The sequence below is a fragment of the Syngnathus typhle genome, linkage group LG4 (assembly GCF_033458585.1).
Source record: "Syngnathus typhle isolate RoL2023-S1 ecotype Sweden linkage group LG4, RoL_Styp_1.0, whole genome shotgun sequence".
NCBI lineage: Eukaryota > Metazoa > Chordata > Actinopteri > Syngnathiformes > Syngnathidae > Syngnathus > Syngnathus typhle.
This window is the reverse complement of record NC_083741.1, coordinates 8,864,143-8,880,050: the sequence shown is the minus strand read 5'-3', so window position 1 is coordinate 8,880,050 and position 15,908 is coordinate 8,864,143. Positions and strand designations below refer to the sequence as shown.

Here is a 15,908-nt window from a genome sequence, read left to right as displayed (position 1 = left end):
AGTTATGTATACATCCTTGGAAAGTGCAGCAGGTGGCGCTTGACCTGCAGCCAAACACAAAACGAAGAAGAAGTGAGTGCGCGTCCGTGTTGGTTGTGTGACGTAATTTCCTTTCCGTTTGTGCCACCTTCCCAGTGAACACGCGTTCGCCTTTTTTGCTGAAGTGAGTGGCCTTTTAAAAGCGTTTTATTACTACTTAAAGTGATCAAATGAACCACGTGACCGAGTAATTATACTATTACCAAACGCCTGGGTGATTCGAAGGTGTTTCAGTGAAATGAAGGTTTAAAACTTGTTAGTGAACCGTACCGAAGAGAACCGCCACATGGTCGCTAGCTGCTAGAAATGGGCATCGCCAATTATTAAATAGTATAGTTCGTTACTAGAGTGATTAATAATAACTGCTCCCTGTTATACCTGTGGAAAATAAACATGTAGTTATTTGATGTAGTCAAATATCTTTTTTTTTCTGAGGCTGTGCTGCTTTGTGGAGATTAGGTAATTGGATAGCTATTAACTTTTAAACTCTGGAAACTGCTTGACAGCCAATAACGATTTTAAAGCTCGTTCCTGTGTTTATAACCTAAAACAAGAGTCCTTACATGCATGTTATAGTGACTGATGTTTATAACTTGATACAGAATGCGTTACGTTGCTGCCTACCTGTTATCCGCCCTCGGTGGCAATGATAACCCAGATGCTAGTCACATCAAGAAGATCCTGGAAAGTGTCGGCATTGAGGCTGACGACACCCGTTTGGAAAAGGTACTTGTTGTTGTGTTGAACCTAACCTGCTTAATATAGACGTTACTTTTATTTTTTGCATGAGTGCATCACACAAATGTCATTTTCTTTGGACAGGTCCTCTCTGAGCTCAAAGGCAAGAAAGTGGATGATGTGATTGCTGCTGGTAAGTGAAAAGCTGCAATAAAGTAAAACCAACAACAATTATTTTAAAAATGAATAGTTTTGATCTTTGCAAAGCCTTTAAATGCTTTTAAAGTTGACACAGAGCAAAGGACAAGCAAATATTGAATCTAATGTGCTATTTTTTTGCCTGGATCGTTTCATATGGCTTTCCACACCGCCCTCTGCTACATGTATCTACTTTCTCAGTCTGAACAGATGATGCAATTCATGTATTGTCTCCTCAGGTATGGGCAAACTTGCCAGCATGCCAGCGGGCGGTGCTGTAGCAGTTGCCACCTCTGCGGCTGCTAGTTCAGGAGGAGCCGCTGCCCCTGCCGCAGGTGAATGTCAAAGATTTCCACCGTACTTGGCTCTTGGCACGCAGAGCTTCTGCTTGGCATATTTGCTATCTGATAAGTTATTTTTGGGTGGCCCGCATAATCACACCATAATTTAATTACATTTTTAGTATTGTAACTTATTCATTCGAAATTCATTAATACATACCTGTTTCTTTGGGGGGGTTCTAGCTAAGGAAGAGAAGAAGGAGGAGAAGAAGAAGGAAGAGTCTGAAGAATCTGATGACGACATGGGATTTGGTCTTTTTGACTAAGCGCTCTAATAAATGTTTAAAGATGATTTTAAAAAATAAACTCTTGTTTTTTAGTGTAAATTGCATAAAAAAAGTCCAAGAGTGGCGGCTCGGTGGTGCACTGGGTAGCACGCCCGCCTCACAGTTTGGAGGGTGCGGGTTCCATTACACCTCCGGCCGGCCCTCCCTGTGTGGAGTTTGCATGTTCTCCCCGGGCCCGCGTGGGTTTTCTCCGGGCACTCCGGTTTCCTCCCACATCCCAAAAACATGCTTGGTAGGCCGATTGAAGACTCCAAATTGTCTCTAAGTGCGAGTGCAAATGGTTGTTTGTCTCTGTGTGCCCTGCGATTGGCTGGCAACCGGTTCAGGGTGTCCCCCGCCTACTGCCCGATGACTGCTGGGATAGGATCCAGCACTCCCGCGACCCCCGTGGGGACTAAACGGTTCAGAAAATGGATGGATGGAACTCCAACAGTGTAGTTAAGAATCTTATTGATAATAGTTTGGGAGAAGAATTTAATGGTTAAAATCCTTCCAACTATTTGTGTTTGTATTTCTGGGATTTTATTTTGTTACCCAAATAGAAATAAATGAGCAGTCCGGTCATGTACAATCAAGAGGTCCTGGATTTGAATCTCAGCTAAAGCCCCACTGTGGGCATGTTGCGTTCACTAGTCAATTTGTGCCCTCATTGGCTGGTGATTGCACCAGAGTGTACTCTACTCAAAATCTACTGGGATAGGCTCCAACTTGAACAATCTGACTGAGAAAAAGTGACCTCGATTTAGAAAATAGTTTGAAAATATGTTTCGGTAAATGTTCAAAGAAAATGTGTCCGAGGTAATGTATGAATAATGTTCATGATGTATGATTGTTAACCCCAACATTTTAAGATTTTGGTTACCCTTTTCTTCAAAAGTGATAATGCTATTTATTGTCATACACTAACTGGAAAGTAGGTGCAGTTTTGTGTCTGTCGAGCAAAGAAAGCATTATTTATTAATATTTTGGAATTATTTAAGTACACTGCCTCTCGCATCATGCAAAACGCGCTTGGATGACAACATTTGACTCCATCGTCCACCAACACATCTGACCAGAAGGTAATAGTAAAACATTCTTGACTGTTCAATACATTTTTCAATGTGAAAAAAATTAGTTGGGAAAATGTTAATAAGGGTTATTCATATTATTTATATTTACAGTTGTTTAATCGCGATAGATTGTATCAGGCTCATATTTTCGGGTGCTGGTTCACGTTCTGACCACAAGTGCTGCTCTCTTCAAGTGAACCATTGACGTATCCAAAGCCCTTCAAAACCGCATGACAGTAAGCATTCAAATAGGCACAGTAAGTATGGAGGACAAAAACTGCCAAAATAGTGAAAGTGAACATATAAATAAATACGAATTGAAAAAATAATTGAAAGTGTAAATACAATTTATGTATTTAATTTAATTAATTTTTTTTAAAATAGATGAATATATATATATATATATAATATGAATATATATATATAAATTGATATTTAATTGTATTTTCGTATTTATTTTTAATAATATATATATATTAATATACATATGTAAATTGATGTTTAATTGTATTTTTGTATTTATTTTTAATATATATGTACGTGTATATATTTATATATGCATCGTAAGCGCTTTACAAAAACATAAGAAATCACATAAAACATTGACAAACTAACCCTTTTTATTTATTTTTAAATAGATAAATAAATATATATATATATATAAATATTTAATTGTGTTTTCGTATTTATTTCTAATATATATGCATGTGTATATATTTATATATGCATCGTAAGCGCTATACAAAAACAGAATTACAGCGCATAAATTGGCAACGTTACACACTAAGCCTTCGTAGTAGACCGCTTTAGACTAAGGGACTCTGTGGCGCAACGGTAGCGCGTCTGACTCCAGATCAGAAGGTTGCGTGTTCAAATCACGTCAGGGTCAAAATCTTTTTGTGAAAGCTCCCTATCTTCAGTATCGCAATTGTACCAAACAACAATCGAGAAATACTTTTTAAAATGCAAAAAAACAGAAGGTTTTGAGAGAAATTTAAAAACTAATTGTCTTCAGTCACATGATTCCGCTTCCATGCTTTCGCTCTCGTGTCTTTGTTTTGCTCTCATTTCCAGTTTTTTGACAAATGCTTTTTCTTTCTTTCAGATTCCGAGTCAGTAGTTACGGAAGGTCCAAGACAAATCTTTGATTAAAATGGGGACGGGACTACATAAGCAGAATTGCTTAACCCGCCTCCCTTTTCGACAAGTCATGTCTAACATAATGTAAAATGAAATTGTACTTAATGTTGATTATGTTCTTGACGAAATAAACAAATCTCAAATTTCAACAGTCTCTGATCTCAACCTAATTCTGAACTTATGCACAATGCAAATAAACAAAGACGGATTCAAAACCCAGTTAAAGTGAGTAATATGACACAATTCAATATCAATAAAGGTTTGGCTCATTTTCTTCTGATTGTTCATCCATCCTTGCTATCAAGACAACATACATTCAGAAACGTAATATATTTCCTAATAAGTATGAATGACAAGTAGTCATTTCCTGGCGGTGAGTCAAAAGCACTGTTTCCCCATGCCAAATTGCACATTGACATCACTGGAAAAACACAGCAAGTGACTTTTTCTGTGTCTTCCTTTGAAAATGCCCCCCCCGCCCCCTCCCCAAGCAAAGTTACAGAGGGGTACTAATTCTAACAGGTCCTATTAGACTAAATCAACTTGTGAAAATAAGTACCCCTACTCTCATTTTAAAACGATGAACCCGAGACACCAACTGACTATTTCTCTTCTTCGGGGGTGTTTTCACCAGGTGTTGCAAATTTGAACAGGTTCTCGCCTCCCAAAGCAGCTATTTTATATTTTGCTCCCAGTAGAGCCTGGCATGCAGTGCCATTAATGGTAGCATTGATTTATTTTTCTTTCCTGGGTTTTCACCAAGTGTTGAATAGGTTCGCCCCTCCCCGAGCAAAGTTACAACAAGCGTGGCTCGGTTATAGAATGATGCACTTCAATTTAGGTTGAAGCCTCAAATCGATTTAGATTAGATTTATTTTCCAGCTAATTTGTTGGATTATTTACCCACCCAAATTGTGTCAAACGTATCTGGGATTCCTAAAATAGACATACAGACGCACATAAATAGCCTGTATAGGTTCTTAAATAATCGGTGCTAAATAAAATAATATTTCGCCGAAGCAGTGGTCCTCGAGTTGCTTCTTGGTTATAATGGTGGTCCCTTGGGCAACATTTGGCAATCGAATGAGATTTTTGAAACTGTTTGAATTAGTCAAAAGATGTAGGTATGACAAAAGAAAAATATATATATATATGTATAATTGTTTGAATATTTGATGGGTATTTTAATGACAAAATGTAGAATTTTGTTATAAACTATACTTTCGGTATCCATAAATATCCGTCCGTCCATCTGTCTGTTTGTTCATTGTCTTGTGCGAAACGAGCAAGCACAAACGTAAACTAACTAGAATATTCTCCGATTTTTTTGATTGACCGGTTACATAATGTAACCGTTGCAACAACGTCTCAGCTCAGCGGCGCCTCGGTTCCACCCTTTGAGAGGAAGGTCAGTGACGTCATCCTTTACGCCCTTAACAAGTGACGCTCAAGCTTAAAAGCTCAGTCACGTCTCGATAGCGGACAGTAAAGGTTACCTGCTTCAACAGTGCTTGAACGGCAACCTTTCATCTGTCTTTATTTCATCGCTAAAACCAAAAGAACTGGAATTTATTCTTTTTTTAAAAAAAAGAAACCCCTGGTTGACTTTGTTTTCGAAAAATTGCTTTCTCTCGCAGGCTAAACTCTTTGTTTTGCTAACGTCGCGCATTATTTGAAGCATTTCGACATTTTCGCAAACAAAGACCGCTCACGATTAAGGTAAGAACACTATTTGTAATTGTATGTCTTTTTCGATTCACCCCATCTGCAATGAGGTTGTTTATATGTCGTCACTGAGGCCTTGGCGCAGTGTCGGCCTTGTTGCTAGCGTGTTTATTCCAACCGCTTCCGTCGATCGTCGACGTTTTTCTTTCATTTCTTTGAAATGCAAAGCATAGAAAGCTTTATTTTTATCTCTAATAAAGGAAGTGATGTTAATGGACAATAAGAATTTGAAATTGTTTTGCACGTGTGCCTGTAATTAAATTTTGCGCGGTTGTATAATAAAGAAACGTTCTATAAAGTTTTAGAATATACATTTTGCCAATTAATTAGGTGTACTTGCACAACAAAGCACTATTTTTGAAAAACTCCGAGCAGTTTATTCTAATCTTTTATACAGTCCTAGGTTCCTAGATTACAGCTCCAATTTGAGTAGCATGTGTTAATGAAAGACTCATTTGTGTCATATTCCAGAACAATGAGTTCCCAGGTGAGACAGAACTTCCACCAGGATTGTGAGGCTGCAATCAACAGGCAGATCAACCTCGAGCTGTATGCCTCCTACGTCTACCTGTCCATGGTGAGTCACGTGTCCTCTTGGGAGATGAACAGAGAAGAAAAGTTGGTTTGAGTGAAGGTATTCTATAATTAAATAAAGCAGTTCCAGAGACTTAAGGTTATATTTAACTTGTGTCAGCAAATCAAATGCGCAAAGTGAGGCCTTGTTCTACGGTGAGTCTGTAATTAAACATAGGTGAAAGTGCGTTTCAGATAAGGTTAGCGGAGGATTTGTCCCTTGTCCTCAAAACACAGCCAGTAATCCACATGCAATGTTTCATAAATGCAAGACTACAAAGAGTCACCGTGAACATGATGAAATAAATCAGCAAAAATAAAACTGGCTTGAGAATCTTATGTACACTGTTTTATTTCTCTTTGTTGACAAAGAACATGTTTATTTCAGACTTGTTAAAACTGATTAGTTTGGAGTTAATGAGTAGCTCTGACCTGAACGCTCTATTGTCCTGTTCATAGGGTTACTACTTTGACCGGGATGACCAGGCTTTACACAATTTTGCCAAGTTCTTCCTTAACCAGTCCCACGAGGAGCGCGAGCATGCAGAGAAGCTCATGAAACTTCAGAACCAGCGGGGTGGTAGGATCTTCCTTCAAGATGTCAGGGTAAGGACTAAGTTCTTATCACAAGGGCCAGGTTGGGAGGGCAGCACAGGGTGAATGAAGATACTGAGGGTGTGGGTGTTGAGTGCTGCTAATCTTTTGTAGTCTTGCAAACAAGTGTGATGTTTAACTGCAAACATGATTACCTTACGTGACTGAAAATGTAGTTGCTGTCTGCGTCAGGCCGGTGAATATTCAATTTGTGCCGCTTTATGTTGCAGAAGCCTGAACGGGATGAGTGGGGCAGTGGTCTCGAAGCTCTTGAGTGTGCCCTGCAGCTTGAAAAAAGCGTCAATCAGTCACTTCTGGACTTGCACAAACTGTGTGCCGATCACAATGACCCACATGTGAGTTTTAAGCAGAACACAGGAGATTTTTTTTATTTTTTTTATTCGGACTATTTTTCATCTAAATTTAACCATGACAATTGAATATTTCAGCTGTGTGATTTCATCGAGACCCACTACCTTGACGAGCAGGTGAAGTCCATCAAAGAGCTGGGAGACTGGGTAACCAACCTACGCCGCATGGGTGCCCCACAGAACGGGATGGCAGAGTACTTATTTGACAAACATACTTTGGGCAAGGAAAGCAGCTAAATCCCTCCACATTGCTTTGTTTACATCTTGCTTTGTGTTTGAAGATGTTGAATCCATCTTTATGCTTTTGGCCAGTATGTTAGTAATTTAGTGACTTATCCTCATGTTAACCTTGCTTAAATGAACTTGTGCTCTCTGAATTAGTTTTGTGACATGGCTTGCTGTACCTGGCACCACCCGGCCTCCTCATTATGGTATTCCTAAGAAATGTTTGACACTGCGAGGTGTCGATCAGACCAAATAAACCCTGAAAGATGATTTGTTACCTGTGTAGTTTGTTGCCTGCAAAAGAAAAAAAAACCTGCACTGAACAAAGCTCCACACCAAATGTACAAGTGCACCAAAGTCTATACCAGAATCAAATAAAGTGATTCCATTTTAGAATGAAAGCATTTTATACTTAGGCCAAATTGTGCTTTTTTTTAGTGAATAATCCATTTAGCAAGTATTAAAGAAAAGAATAAAGGTAGGCTCCCATCACTGTCACTCTTAAAAGAGTTAACTGGGAATAACAAAGGTTGCCTAATTGTCCCATAATGATTTATACTTGGTTGCATCATCAGTTCTACTACTTGGGAAAATAAAGGAATTTGATGAAAGAAATGTGCGACTTTATCCCTTTTCCATTACCTGGCAGTAGAAATAATTATCCAGGTGTATGGTATTTTAAATTTTGGGTTATTTAATCCTAGAACAGTAACATTTATTTCATCAAAACATTTTTTGTCATGTAATCATTGTGCTGCTGATGTCTGAGCCGCATGGGTCCTTTGGTAGTTCCACTGATGCCATAAATTGTATCTGAGTCTGTAATATTTCTGTTCTTGTCCAGATGCGTTTGGGTGATTTCAACCAGCGTGAGTGATAACATTTTATGACTGAAATTTAAAATCTGGCACTTTTCGCACTTTTCAAGGGATTCAACATAAAGGCAGCACACAGTCGCAGGACTATTTCATCCAGCGATCCATAACGTTCAGTCATTCAATGAGTATTTAATCCATTTTGTGCAAGGTTTAATTTTTTTTTACCATTTGTTCATCTGTCACTACAACTGTATTTGTTTACATGCACAGAATATAAATGCCAGAGACGCTTAATTCCATAAACAATTGAAAGGATGCAAAAGCCACTAACTTGGACAAGTTCATTGTGTAAATTTATAGCCCAATTCGGAATATCCTATAAAAGGCAATCTCCTTGCATGCACACTCACTAAGTAGTTAATTCAGTGCTTCTCAAATAGTGGGGCGCGCCCCCCTTGGGGGGCGCGGTGCTATTCCTGGGGGGGCGCGTGTGACCCTGGGGAACAGGCTTTTTTTTTGGCAGTACTAGAATAAAGTGTAATTGCGCGTTTACTACAGCAGGGGGCAGTGGCGCTCTCATTGTTACTTCTGTCACGTTTGCGACAGTGCAACATTTTACGACTTACAAGACAGGTTAGGATAGTCACGGTGGGGAGGGGGGGCGCGAATAGTTTTCTTCTTGCTAGGGGGGGGCGTAACAGAAAATAATTGAGAAGCACTGAGTTAATTCAACACATGATTTTTGTGAAACGTGTTCAAACATACCTCTACTGAAATTTTATGTTCAATGCTAGCTTGTGTTCGGACCTGGTGGAGGTTCTGCCGAACTCTTGAGACCGACTCACCGATCGAACCTAGGTTATGAACCACTGCTCTAGAATATATATAAGGCTCAACAAACAGGGCTCGTGATCTTTGTTATGCTTCCTCCAGCTCCACTAATACACCGTCACAGTCTTTGGGATGAAGAAACATCACTGGTTTCCCATGAGCTCCTATTCGCGGCTCTGGTGAAAGAGTTCTGATGTTCTTCACTTTCAGGTCTTTGATTGCAGCGTTGATGTCATCAACCTGAAACAGATTATATATTCCATTGCCCTCGTGTAAAAATTATCTCTACTTGATTTATGATAATTTAATATCTTTAAAGTAAAAGTACACATTTTAGAATCATCTTGTAATTGAAACTGATATGGGGTGTAACGCTCTGCAGTACATTAACAATGTATTTTAATAAAAAGGTATAAACGGACATTTTTTTGACAATGCAAAAGCAAAAAAAATTTGTACCAGTATTAACAATGTATGCAAACAATATAAAGCTTTTCTTGACAGGTTCTACATGCACCCTCATAAGCATGTCAGAGTATCCAGTTGTGATGCTTTAGGTCTATAAGAAAGGACAACAAAATACACATGATAATGCTCACCTCAATACAAATGTGGTGCATTCCTCCAGCTTTGTTCTTCTGCAAAAATCCAGAAATTGGGCTCTTCTCACCAAGCGGATGGAGAAGCTCCAGCTTAGTGTTGCCAAGCTCTACAAACACTGTGTAGACACCATGCTCTGGTAGAGGCACCTTTTCACTCACTGTGGCCCCCAGGACATCTCGATACAAAGCTGTGGCCTTGTCCATGTCTGGGACAGCAATGGCAATATGATTCAGCTTTCCAAGATTCCACAGTGATCCAAGGCTACCCTGATGAAGGGATGCTGAGGTCGAATGTGCTCTTCGAAGTGTGAGATGGCAATAGCTTGAAAGACTGGAAACTTAAAGACCAACAGGACAAGAAGCTTGGGTGAATACATTATTTGTTTGTCAATTGGAGTTATAGTATGATTTATTATGCATAGGTCACATTTCTCAGTTGAAAGAACATACAGTTGCATAAAGATATAAAGCGTAGATGGAGTCAATCGATATCCACAGACAGACTGTTCATGCTGTATGAATAAAGATGTATTGGTATAAAAATAAAAATGTATTTTGACACAGTAATAGTCATACGGCATGGGCTTGTTGCTCCAATAGAAATATTAATATCAAAATGACCGAGCCAATTATCGTAAAATTAATTATACAAAAAATAGAAAATAATAATTTTAATAACACGTACTTAACTTTAGGATAACTTGACAGCAACTCTTGACAGCCGCTCAATTGTTATATTCTCAGCAAATAAATTACTATTAATGGTTACCTGCTGAAAATGTTGACTAGAAATGACAACGTGTGCCCGAAAAGTACCGACAACCACATACATAACAACAACAAAAAACACCACTTTACGTCAACGTGTTTAAGAAAGCTCACGAATTGGTTGCATTTTGTTCAAACCAGTTTGTTGCATAATGCTTCGCCTTTCATGTGTAGCGTATCATTAAAAAAACATTGAAAAGCCAATTGCCTAAATATATTCAAACTTGTCAAAACCAACCTGCAACCTTCAGTAAAGCGGCCGCCATTTTGGAACCCCGGTGACGGAACTAAAAAAATAACAAACGTTTCTCGCAGAGCCTATTTATATGCGACGCATACATTTTCACGTGTGAGCAACGATGGCTGAAACAGACGAATGTATCACGTTGGAGGAATGTTTGAATAAACTTGACGTCAACACACAGCATCCACATAATTTTCTGAGGCAAGTGCTAATTTTACAAACTGTTGTGGTTTGCTTTAACTTGTCTCAAATTTGAATTGGAGGGTCTTTCGATCTTGCTAAGTGTTAGCTTAAGCTAACGATGCGAGTATCTTTACGGTGACTTGCGTGTGTTGATTCAAGAACAGAATATGATCGAGTAATTATCTGTAGCTAGAAAAGATGGTGTTAGCTGCTGATACCGATCTCAGATGGGGTTTTGTCGTAGCACAGTATAGCCAATCAGGTGACATGTCTTCAAATTAAAAACGGTAGACTTGAACTACATTCTGTTGTATTTACATGTATTAATATTTTCATAAGATATAAATGTCACAGTGATGGGCAATTTAATGGTGGGTAAGGCCAAATCTACATTATTCCGTGATGTGCTGTGGTGCAGTGCAAAAATGGTTGAGTGGATTTTAATAACATGTAATGGCTCTCTTTTTTTATTGTTGCAGCCTTCAAGACAATGTGGCAGCGGACTTTACATCTCTCACCAAAACTCTTTATGACCTCCACAAATCCGAGGAGCCAGCAGAATATAACGGCAGCCCGCTTGTTCAGCTGGTGGTGGAAAACTTTGATGAAGAACAAATCTGGCAGGAGCTAGAGCTGCAGAACTCTGCTGTATTAAAACACTTTAAAAAGGCAATTGATGAGGCTTTGTCTGATGAGATGTTAGCGGTACTGGAAGAGGATGAGGAGATGGATGAAGAAACTGGGGATGAGGAAGGCGAGCTCGATGAAAATATGGAGGAAGAAGCTGACGAGAAGCTACGTGGGTTGAAGAAAATGGGGGACCATGACGCAGAAGATGACACAGATGAGGACTCTGATTTAGATTTTGACGTGGATGCCCTGGAGAAGCGGGAGAAACAAAAGAGGAAGCCCACAGAGAAACATTCCCAAATGAATGGCCTTTTCTCAGAAGTCGATGATAAATTCTTCCGCTTGTCAGAGATGGAGTCATTTCTTGATGACATGGACAAGCGAGAAGGAAAGGAGAACGTTGACGAAAACAATGTGGATTACTTTCAGAATCTGCCCTCAGATGAGGATGACGATTTTGACCTTGAATTGCTCTCCAGCAGAAAGCCAAAGAAAAACACTGTATGTATTGTCGCTTCTTTACATTAGGATTTTTAGGGACTTGTGAAATGTTTTTTTTTAAATTTCAATTACAATTTTTTTTATATTAACAGACGAGCTCCAGAGACCTTAAGTACAAGGACTACTTTACTGCTTCCGAAGGGGCTGATGCAGACGAGCTGTTGGATAGTGAGGATGACAGCATGCATGAGGACAAAGATGAAGAAGTAGATGATGATGATGATTCTGGCGAGGACTTTAACAATGAGTAAAACTGATCATTATATATTTTTCTTTTGGATGTTTAAAATTTCAAGGGTCAAAACAGTTTGTCACAATATATCTGTTATCTGCCTTTTACAAGGAACGGAGACATAAGCCGGGCAAAAGCTTCTCATAAAAAGGTGACTTTTAACCTTTCTGGAGATGAAGACAGTGAAGGGGAAGACCTTGAAGATATTTTGGGTGGAAGAAACCCAAACTCCCAAAAATCTCAATCCCAATCATCACATGAGAAAATCCAAGAAAAGGTAATAGTAGTACATAGATTTTTGTGCTGCAAAAGCCCTTGTGATGGGTTTAGCGCATAATGAAGCATTTGAAGATGCGCTCACATGACAACATTCTGCATTATACAATCATTAAAACAAATGCTCAACATTAGTGTAGTATTAAAACTACGTTAATTTGTTGTACAAATACAGTAGTAGTAATGGTGGGGACACAAATGTTAATTATACCTATGTAATAAAAGAGCATTTAATAGTTGTGCCTGTACCTGTACCAGCATGGATAGATGAACAATGATACATTGTTTGTAGTAAATAAATAATTATTTTCAGGCCAATTAAGTGAAATTAGATTACTTCCCAGAGCATCGTGGTTACCATGGCAACAACATTCCTCACATCACTGCCTTTAGCTTGATTCAGTCAGTATAATTTCTTCGCTTGCTGTGTGTAGATGTCGCAGAAGATCAAGGACCTGGAGAAAGCGTCTCTTGCTTCAAAGTCATGGCAGTTGTCTGGAGAGGTGACAGCCCAATCACGCCCGGAGAACAGCATGCTTGAGGAAGATTTGGACTTTGAGCAGGGATCTCGGAAGGGTAGGTGACACTCTGTGACATGGATGCGCTGGGTGTAATGGTGATAACAGTTCTATACTACGAGTAGGTAGGGATGCACCAAAATGAAAATTCTTGGCCGAAACCGGGGGAAAAAAACTGTGCTAATGACTGGATCATTTTCTGCCATTTGGCTGTCAATTCTGATTTTTATTTTTTTCCCCCTGCTCAATGCACATGTTTATTTGATTGTGAGCTATACAATTGGGATTTTATTCCCCCAAATCTTTCTTTTGGCAGTTGCCCAATACTTTTGGTGCACTAATGTCACCTGTAGCGTACTATAAAGAAGGAAGGAGGCCAATGGCAGTATTGTATGACTACTTTCTTTTCTTCCTGTACATTATATAATACCACTTTTTTGGCAGCCACCTATTGGGGCAGCAACTGCAGTGATAGAGTACTGTTGATTTTTGTAACGGATCCCATTACAAAAAGTAGAAAATTGTCCGAAACAAGACCACTCTGCATTGATAAGTAATTTGAATAAATAATGAACAATTTGAATTTGGCAATGAGATTTGCTCTGTTCCCTGTCAGCTCCTGCTATCACCGAGGAAACCACAGTGCATTTGGAAGACATCATTAGACAGAGAATTAAAGACCAGGTCTCAATAAGTTGTTTTAAAATGCTTTATCATTTTAAGTTCTGCTCTTTGCCTGCTTATGTAATGAAGTACTTTTTGACCTTTATTTCCCTAGGCGTTTGATGACGTGGTCCGAAAAGAGAAGCCCAAAGAGGACGTGTTTGAGTACAAGAAGAGACTCACGTTAGACCACGAGAAGAGCAAACAGAGTCTAGCAGAAATTTATGAGCAGGAATACCTCAAGCAAACACAGGTTCGGCCTTTATCTCATGTTGACCCTTTTGCAAATTCATTTAATTTCATTTTTTTCTCTCTCAACTTTTTGACATCTTCATAATGATTTCAGGCACAGAAAGAGGAAGAGGAGAATCCAGCCCATGTAGAGATCCAAAAACTGATGGACACACTCTTCTTAAAGCTGGATGCGCTCTCCAATTTCCACTTCACACCCAAACCTGTAAGTTGAAGGCATGGCTATTGTGTTTCCGGCATATTCAGCAATGTTAACACATGAGATAGGAGGACTGAACAAAGAATACAAATATTCACAGTTATAGATACCATTTGAAACAAACAATGACACGAAGAGGCATTATAGGAAAAATTACAGTAGAAAATTACCGTATTTTCCGCCCTATAAGGCGCACCTAAAAACCTAAAATGTTCTCAAAAACCAACAGTGCGCCTTATAGTCCAGTGCGCCTTATATATGGACCAAATTCCTAAATTTAAACTGGCCCAAAGCATTGTGTCATGAAATCAATCATAAGGGGCCCGCTGAAGACTATGAATCATGACTCAAAAAGACTATGGATCATTATTTTATGATTATAAAGTAATTTGTTCTGTCTGAAGTTGAAATAAAAAAGATAAAATGGATAAAATTAATGGTGCGCCTTATAGTCCGGTGCGCCTTATATAAGGATAAAGTTTTAAAATGGGCCATTCATTGAAGGTGCGCCTTATAGTCCGGTGCGCCTTATAGGCCGGAAAATACGGTACTGTTGCTAACTTTTCACCTCATACCAAGTGACCGAGCGCCGCACATCTACCGACAACGTGTATTCGAAAAACAGCTACCGTGTTTGCGGAGGTCACATTAGGTCTGCACAATATTGGAAAAACATGCTCTACAGTCGTTGACTATATTGATTGCCAAATTTAACATGTACACACAGAAAGATGACTTTTTTTATTATCTACTAAAAGAATTACTACATGTTTTTCGTGCAGCCAAATAGTCAAGTTTAATGTATTGGGTAAGAAACATTGTTTAGTATGAGGCAGGCCCTAAAACCTTGCTACTTGACCACTTGCTCACGTTTCCTTTGCTCCTTCAGTCTGTGCCTGAGGTGAAGGTGGTTTCCAACCTGCCGTCTATCACAATAGAAGAAGTGGCTCCAGTCACTGCCAGTGATGCTACACTGCTTGCACCAGAGGAAATCAAGGTTTGGATTATTATTTATTTATGTATTTATTTATTTTTTCTGCAAACATTATGTGGCTTGTACAAAATGTGTAAAATTCATTCTTCCAACCAAAGGAGAAAAACAAAGCTGGTGATATCCTGGGTGCCACAGAGAAGACATCAACAGACAAGAAGCGTGAGAGGCGACTTAAGAAGAAGGTGAAACATTTCAAAATCAAGGAGAAAGAAAAGAAACAGAAGCTCAAAGAAGCCAGTAAAGCCAGCGAGAACAAAAAGCCATCCAAGGAGCAAGCAAAAGAAGACCTGAAGAAACTCACTAAAGGAGGCAAAGCTACTATTCTCAAAGTGAGTGGCATTTTGAATGTTTGTCTCAAATTCAATTGAGAAGTGGCACAAATCTGCTACAAAATATGACAATTGAAAAATTGCCAGCACATTTTACAAGGTAGGTACTGTGTAATTCAGATAAATTGTGTGCATGATGTACAGGTATGCAGGTGTGGTAGTTATGACAATATAAATGTGAAAATATACATGACAAGCATGACTAATATTTTGACTCTTGTGTTAGGATGAGGGACGGGATAAAGCTCTGCGCTCCTCTCAAGCCTTCTTCTCTCAGCTGCAGGATCAAGTGAAAAGTCAAATCAAAAGTGCCAAGGGGCAGCCTACAAAAAAGAAACAGAAAGAGGTTTCTGCCAGCAAACTCAAGTTGTAGTGACTGCCTCACTAATGTTGTGGCAGATAAATATATTGTACAGAGTCCAATTTTATTATTAACTTCAATTTTTGAAATCTTGAAGATGTGTTTTTATTAAAATGAAACAATACTGAAGTGCTTTGTTTTTCTTTGCCAAGTGTTAACTACTCAGTGTCTTCCCCGGGTAACTATGGAGGAAGATGAATTGCTTTACTTTCTAATCCAAGAATCACCAAGTACCTGCCTGTACCAGAAAACCGTCAAAGACCAGAGAGCACACCAGGCAGCAG

At 39.0% G+C, this 15,908-nt stretch overlaps 4 protein-coding genes and 1 non-coding gene across 5 annotated transcripts; 4 read left to right on the top strand and 1 right to left on the bottom strand.

Annotated features, from left to right (window-relative positions):
• The first annotated feature begins 21 nt into the window (after positions 1 to 21).
• LOC133153233 (large ribosomal subunit protein P2-like) lies at positions 22 to 1,562 on the top strand. Its single transcript, XM_061277389.1, has 5 exons — positions 22 to 163; positions 642 to 765; positions 862 to 910; positions 1,155 to 1,250; positions 1,440 to 1,562. The coding sequence occupies exons 2-5, from the start codon at positions 643 to 645 to the stop codon at positions 1,520 to 1,522; spliced, it is 351 nt and encodes a 116-aa protein (XP_061133373.1). The 5' UTR covers positions 22 to 163; position 642; the 3' UTR covers positions 1,523 to 1,562.
• A 1,850-nt stretch (positions 1,563 to 3,412) lies between these two features.
• On the top strand, positions 3,413 to 3,484 carry trnaw-cca (transfer RNA tryptophan (anticodon CCA)). Its single transcript has one exon. It is a non-coding gene; the product is annotated as a tRNA-Trp (tRNA).
• Positions 3,485 to 5,183: 1,699 nt separating this feature from the next.
• On the top strand, positions 5,184 to 7,493 carry LOC133152532 (ferritin, heavy subunit). Its single transcript, XM_061276187.1, has 5 exons — positions 5,184 to 5,454; positions 5,932 to 6,037; positions 6,493 to 6,639; positions 6,858 to 6,983; positions 7,077 to 7,493. The coding sequence occupies exons 2-5, from the start codon at positions 5,936 to 5,938 to the stop codon at positions 7,233 to 7,235; spliced, it is 534 nt and encodes a 177-aa protein (XP_061132171.1). The 5' UTR covers positions 5,184 to 5,454; positions 5,932 to 5,935; the 3' UTR covers positions 7,236 to 7,493.
• A 1,271-nt stretch (positions 7,494 to 8,764) lies between these two features.
• Positions 8,765 to 10,600, bottom strand: mcee (methylmalonyl CoA epimerase). The gene is made up of 3 exons (XM_061276188.1): positions 10,481 to 10,600; positions 9,472 to 9,812; positions 8,765 to 9,112 (listed from the first exon to the last, which is right to left on the bottom strand). The coding sequence occupies exons 1-3, from the start codon at positions 10,506 to 10,508 to the stop codon at positions 8,960 to 8,962; spliced, it is 522 nt and encodes a 173-aa protein (XP_061132172.1). The 5' UTR covers positions 10,509 to 10,600; the 3' UTR covers positions 8,765 to 8,959.
• On the top strand, positions 10,546 to 15,753 carry mphosph10 (M-phase phosphoprotein 10 (U3 small nucleolar ribonucleoprotein)). The gene is made up of 11 exons (XM_061276186.1): positions 10,546 to 10,687; positions 11,149 to 11,800; positions 11,893 to 12,047; positions 12,144 to 12,309; positions 12,743 to 12,884; positions 13,443 to 13,510; positions 13,605 to 13,742; positions 13,836 to 13,946; positions 14,830 to 14,937; positions 15,033 to 15,263; positions 15,490 to 15,753. Exons 1-11 carry the CDS (start codon positions 10,602 to 10,604, stop codon positions 15,634 to 15,636), a joined length of 2,004 nt encoding a protein of 667 aa, XP_061132170.1. The 5' UTR covers positions 10,546 to 10,601; the 3' UTR covers positions 15,637 to 15,753.
• Positions 15,754 to 15,908: the final 155 nt, after the last annotated feature.

Coding starts and splice junctions, on each gene's coding strand:
- LOC133153233 (XM_061277389.1), top strand. CDS start 643: ATGCGTTACGTTGCTGCCTACCTGTTATCCGCCCTCGGTGGCAATGAT. Junction 766..861: donor ACGACACCCGTTTGGAAAAG/GTACTTGTTGTT, acceptor TTCTTTGGACAG/GTCCTCTCTGAGCTCAAAGG. Junction 911..1,154: donor GGATGATGTGATTGCTGCTG/GTAAGTGAAAAG, acceptor TTGTCTCCTCAG/GTATGGGCAAACTTGCCAGC.
- LOC133152532 (XM_061276187.1), top strand. CDS start 5,936: ATGAGTTCCCAGGTGAGACAGAACTTCCACCAGGATTGTGAGGCTGCA. Junction 6,640..6,857: donor TCTTCCTTCAAGATGTCAGG/GTAAGGACTAAG, acceptor TTTATGTTGCAG/AAGCCTGAACGGGATGAGTG. Junction 6,984..7,076: donor CCGATCACAATGACCCACAT/GTGAGTTTTAAG, acceptor TGAATATTTCAG/CTGTGTGATTTCATCGAGAC.
- mcee (XM_061276188.1), bottom strand. CDS start 10,508: ATGGCGGCCGCTTTACTGAAGGTTGCAG. Junction 9,813..10,480: donor CGCTTTACTGAAGGTTGCAG/GTTGGTTTTGAC, acceptor TTGGTCTTTAAG/TTTCCAGTCTTTCAAGCTAT. Junction 9,113..9,471: donor TGCACCACATTTGTATTGAG/GTGAGCATTATC, acceptor AATCTGTTTCAG/GTTGATGACATCAACGCTGC.
- mphosph10 (XM_061276186.1), top strand. CDS start 10,602: ATGGCTGAAACAGACGAATGTATCACGTTGGAGGAATGTTTGAATAAA. Junction 12,048..12,143: donor GGCGAGGACTTTAACAATGA/GTAAAACTGATC, acceptor GCCTTTTACAAG/GAACGGAGACATAAGCCGGG. Junction 12,885..13,442: donor TGAGCAGGGATCTCGGAAGG/GTAGGTGACACT, acceptor GTTCCCTGTCAG/CTCCTGCTATCACCGAGGAA.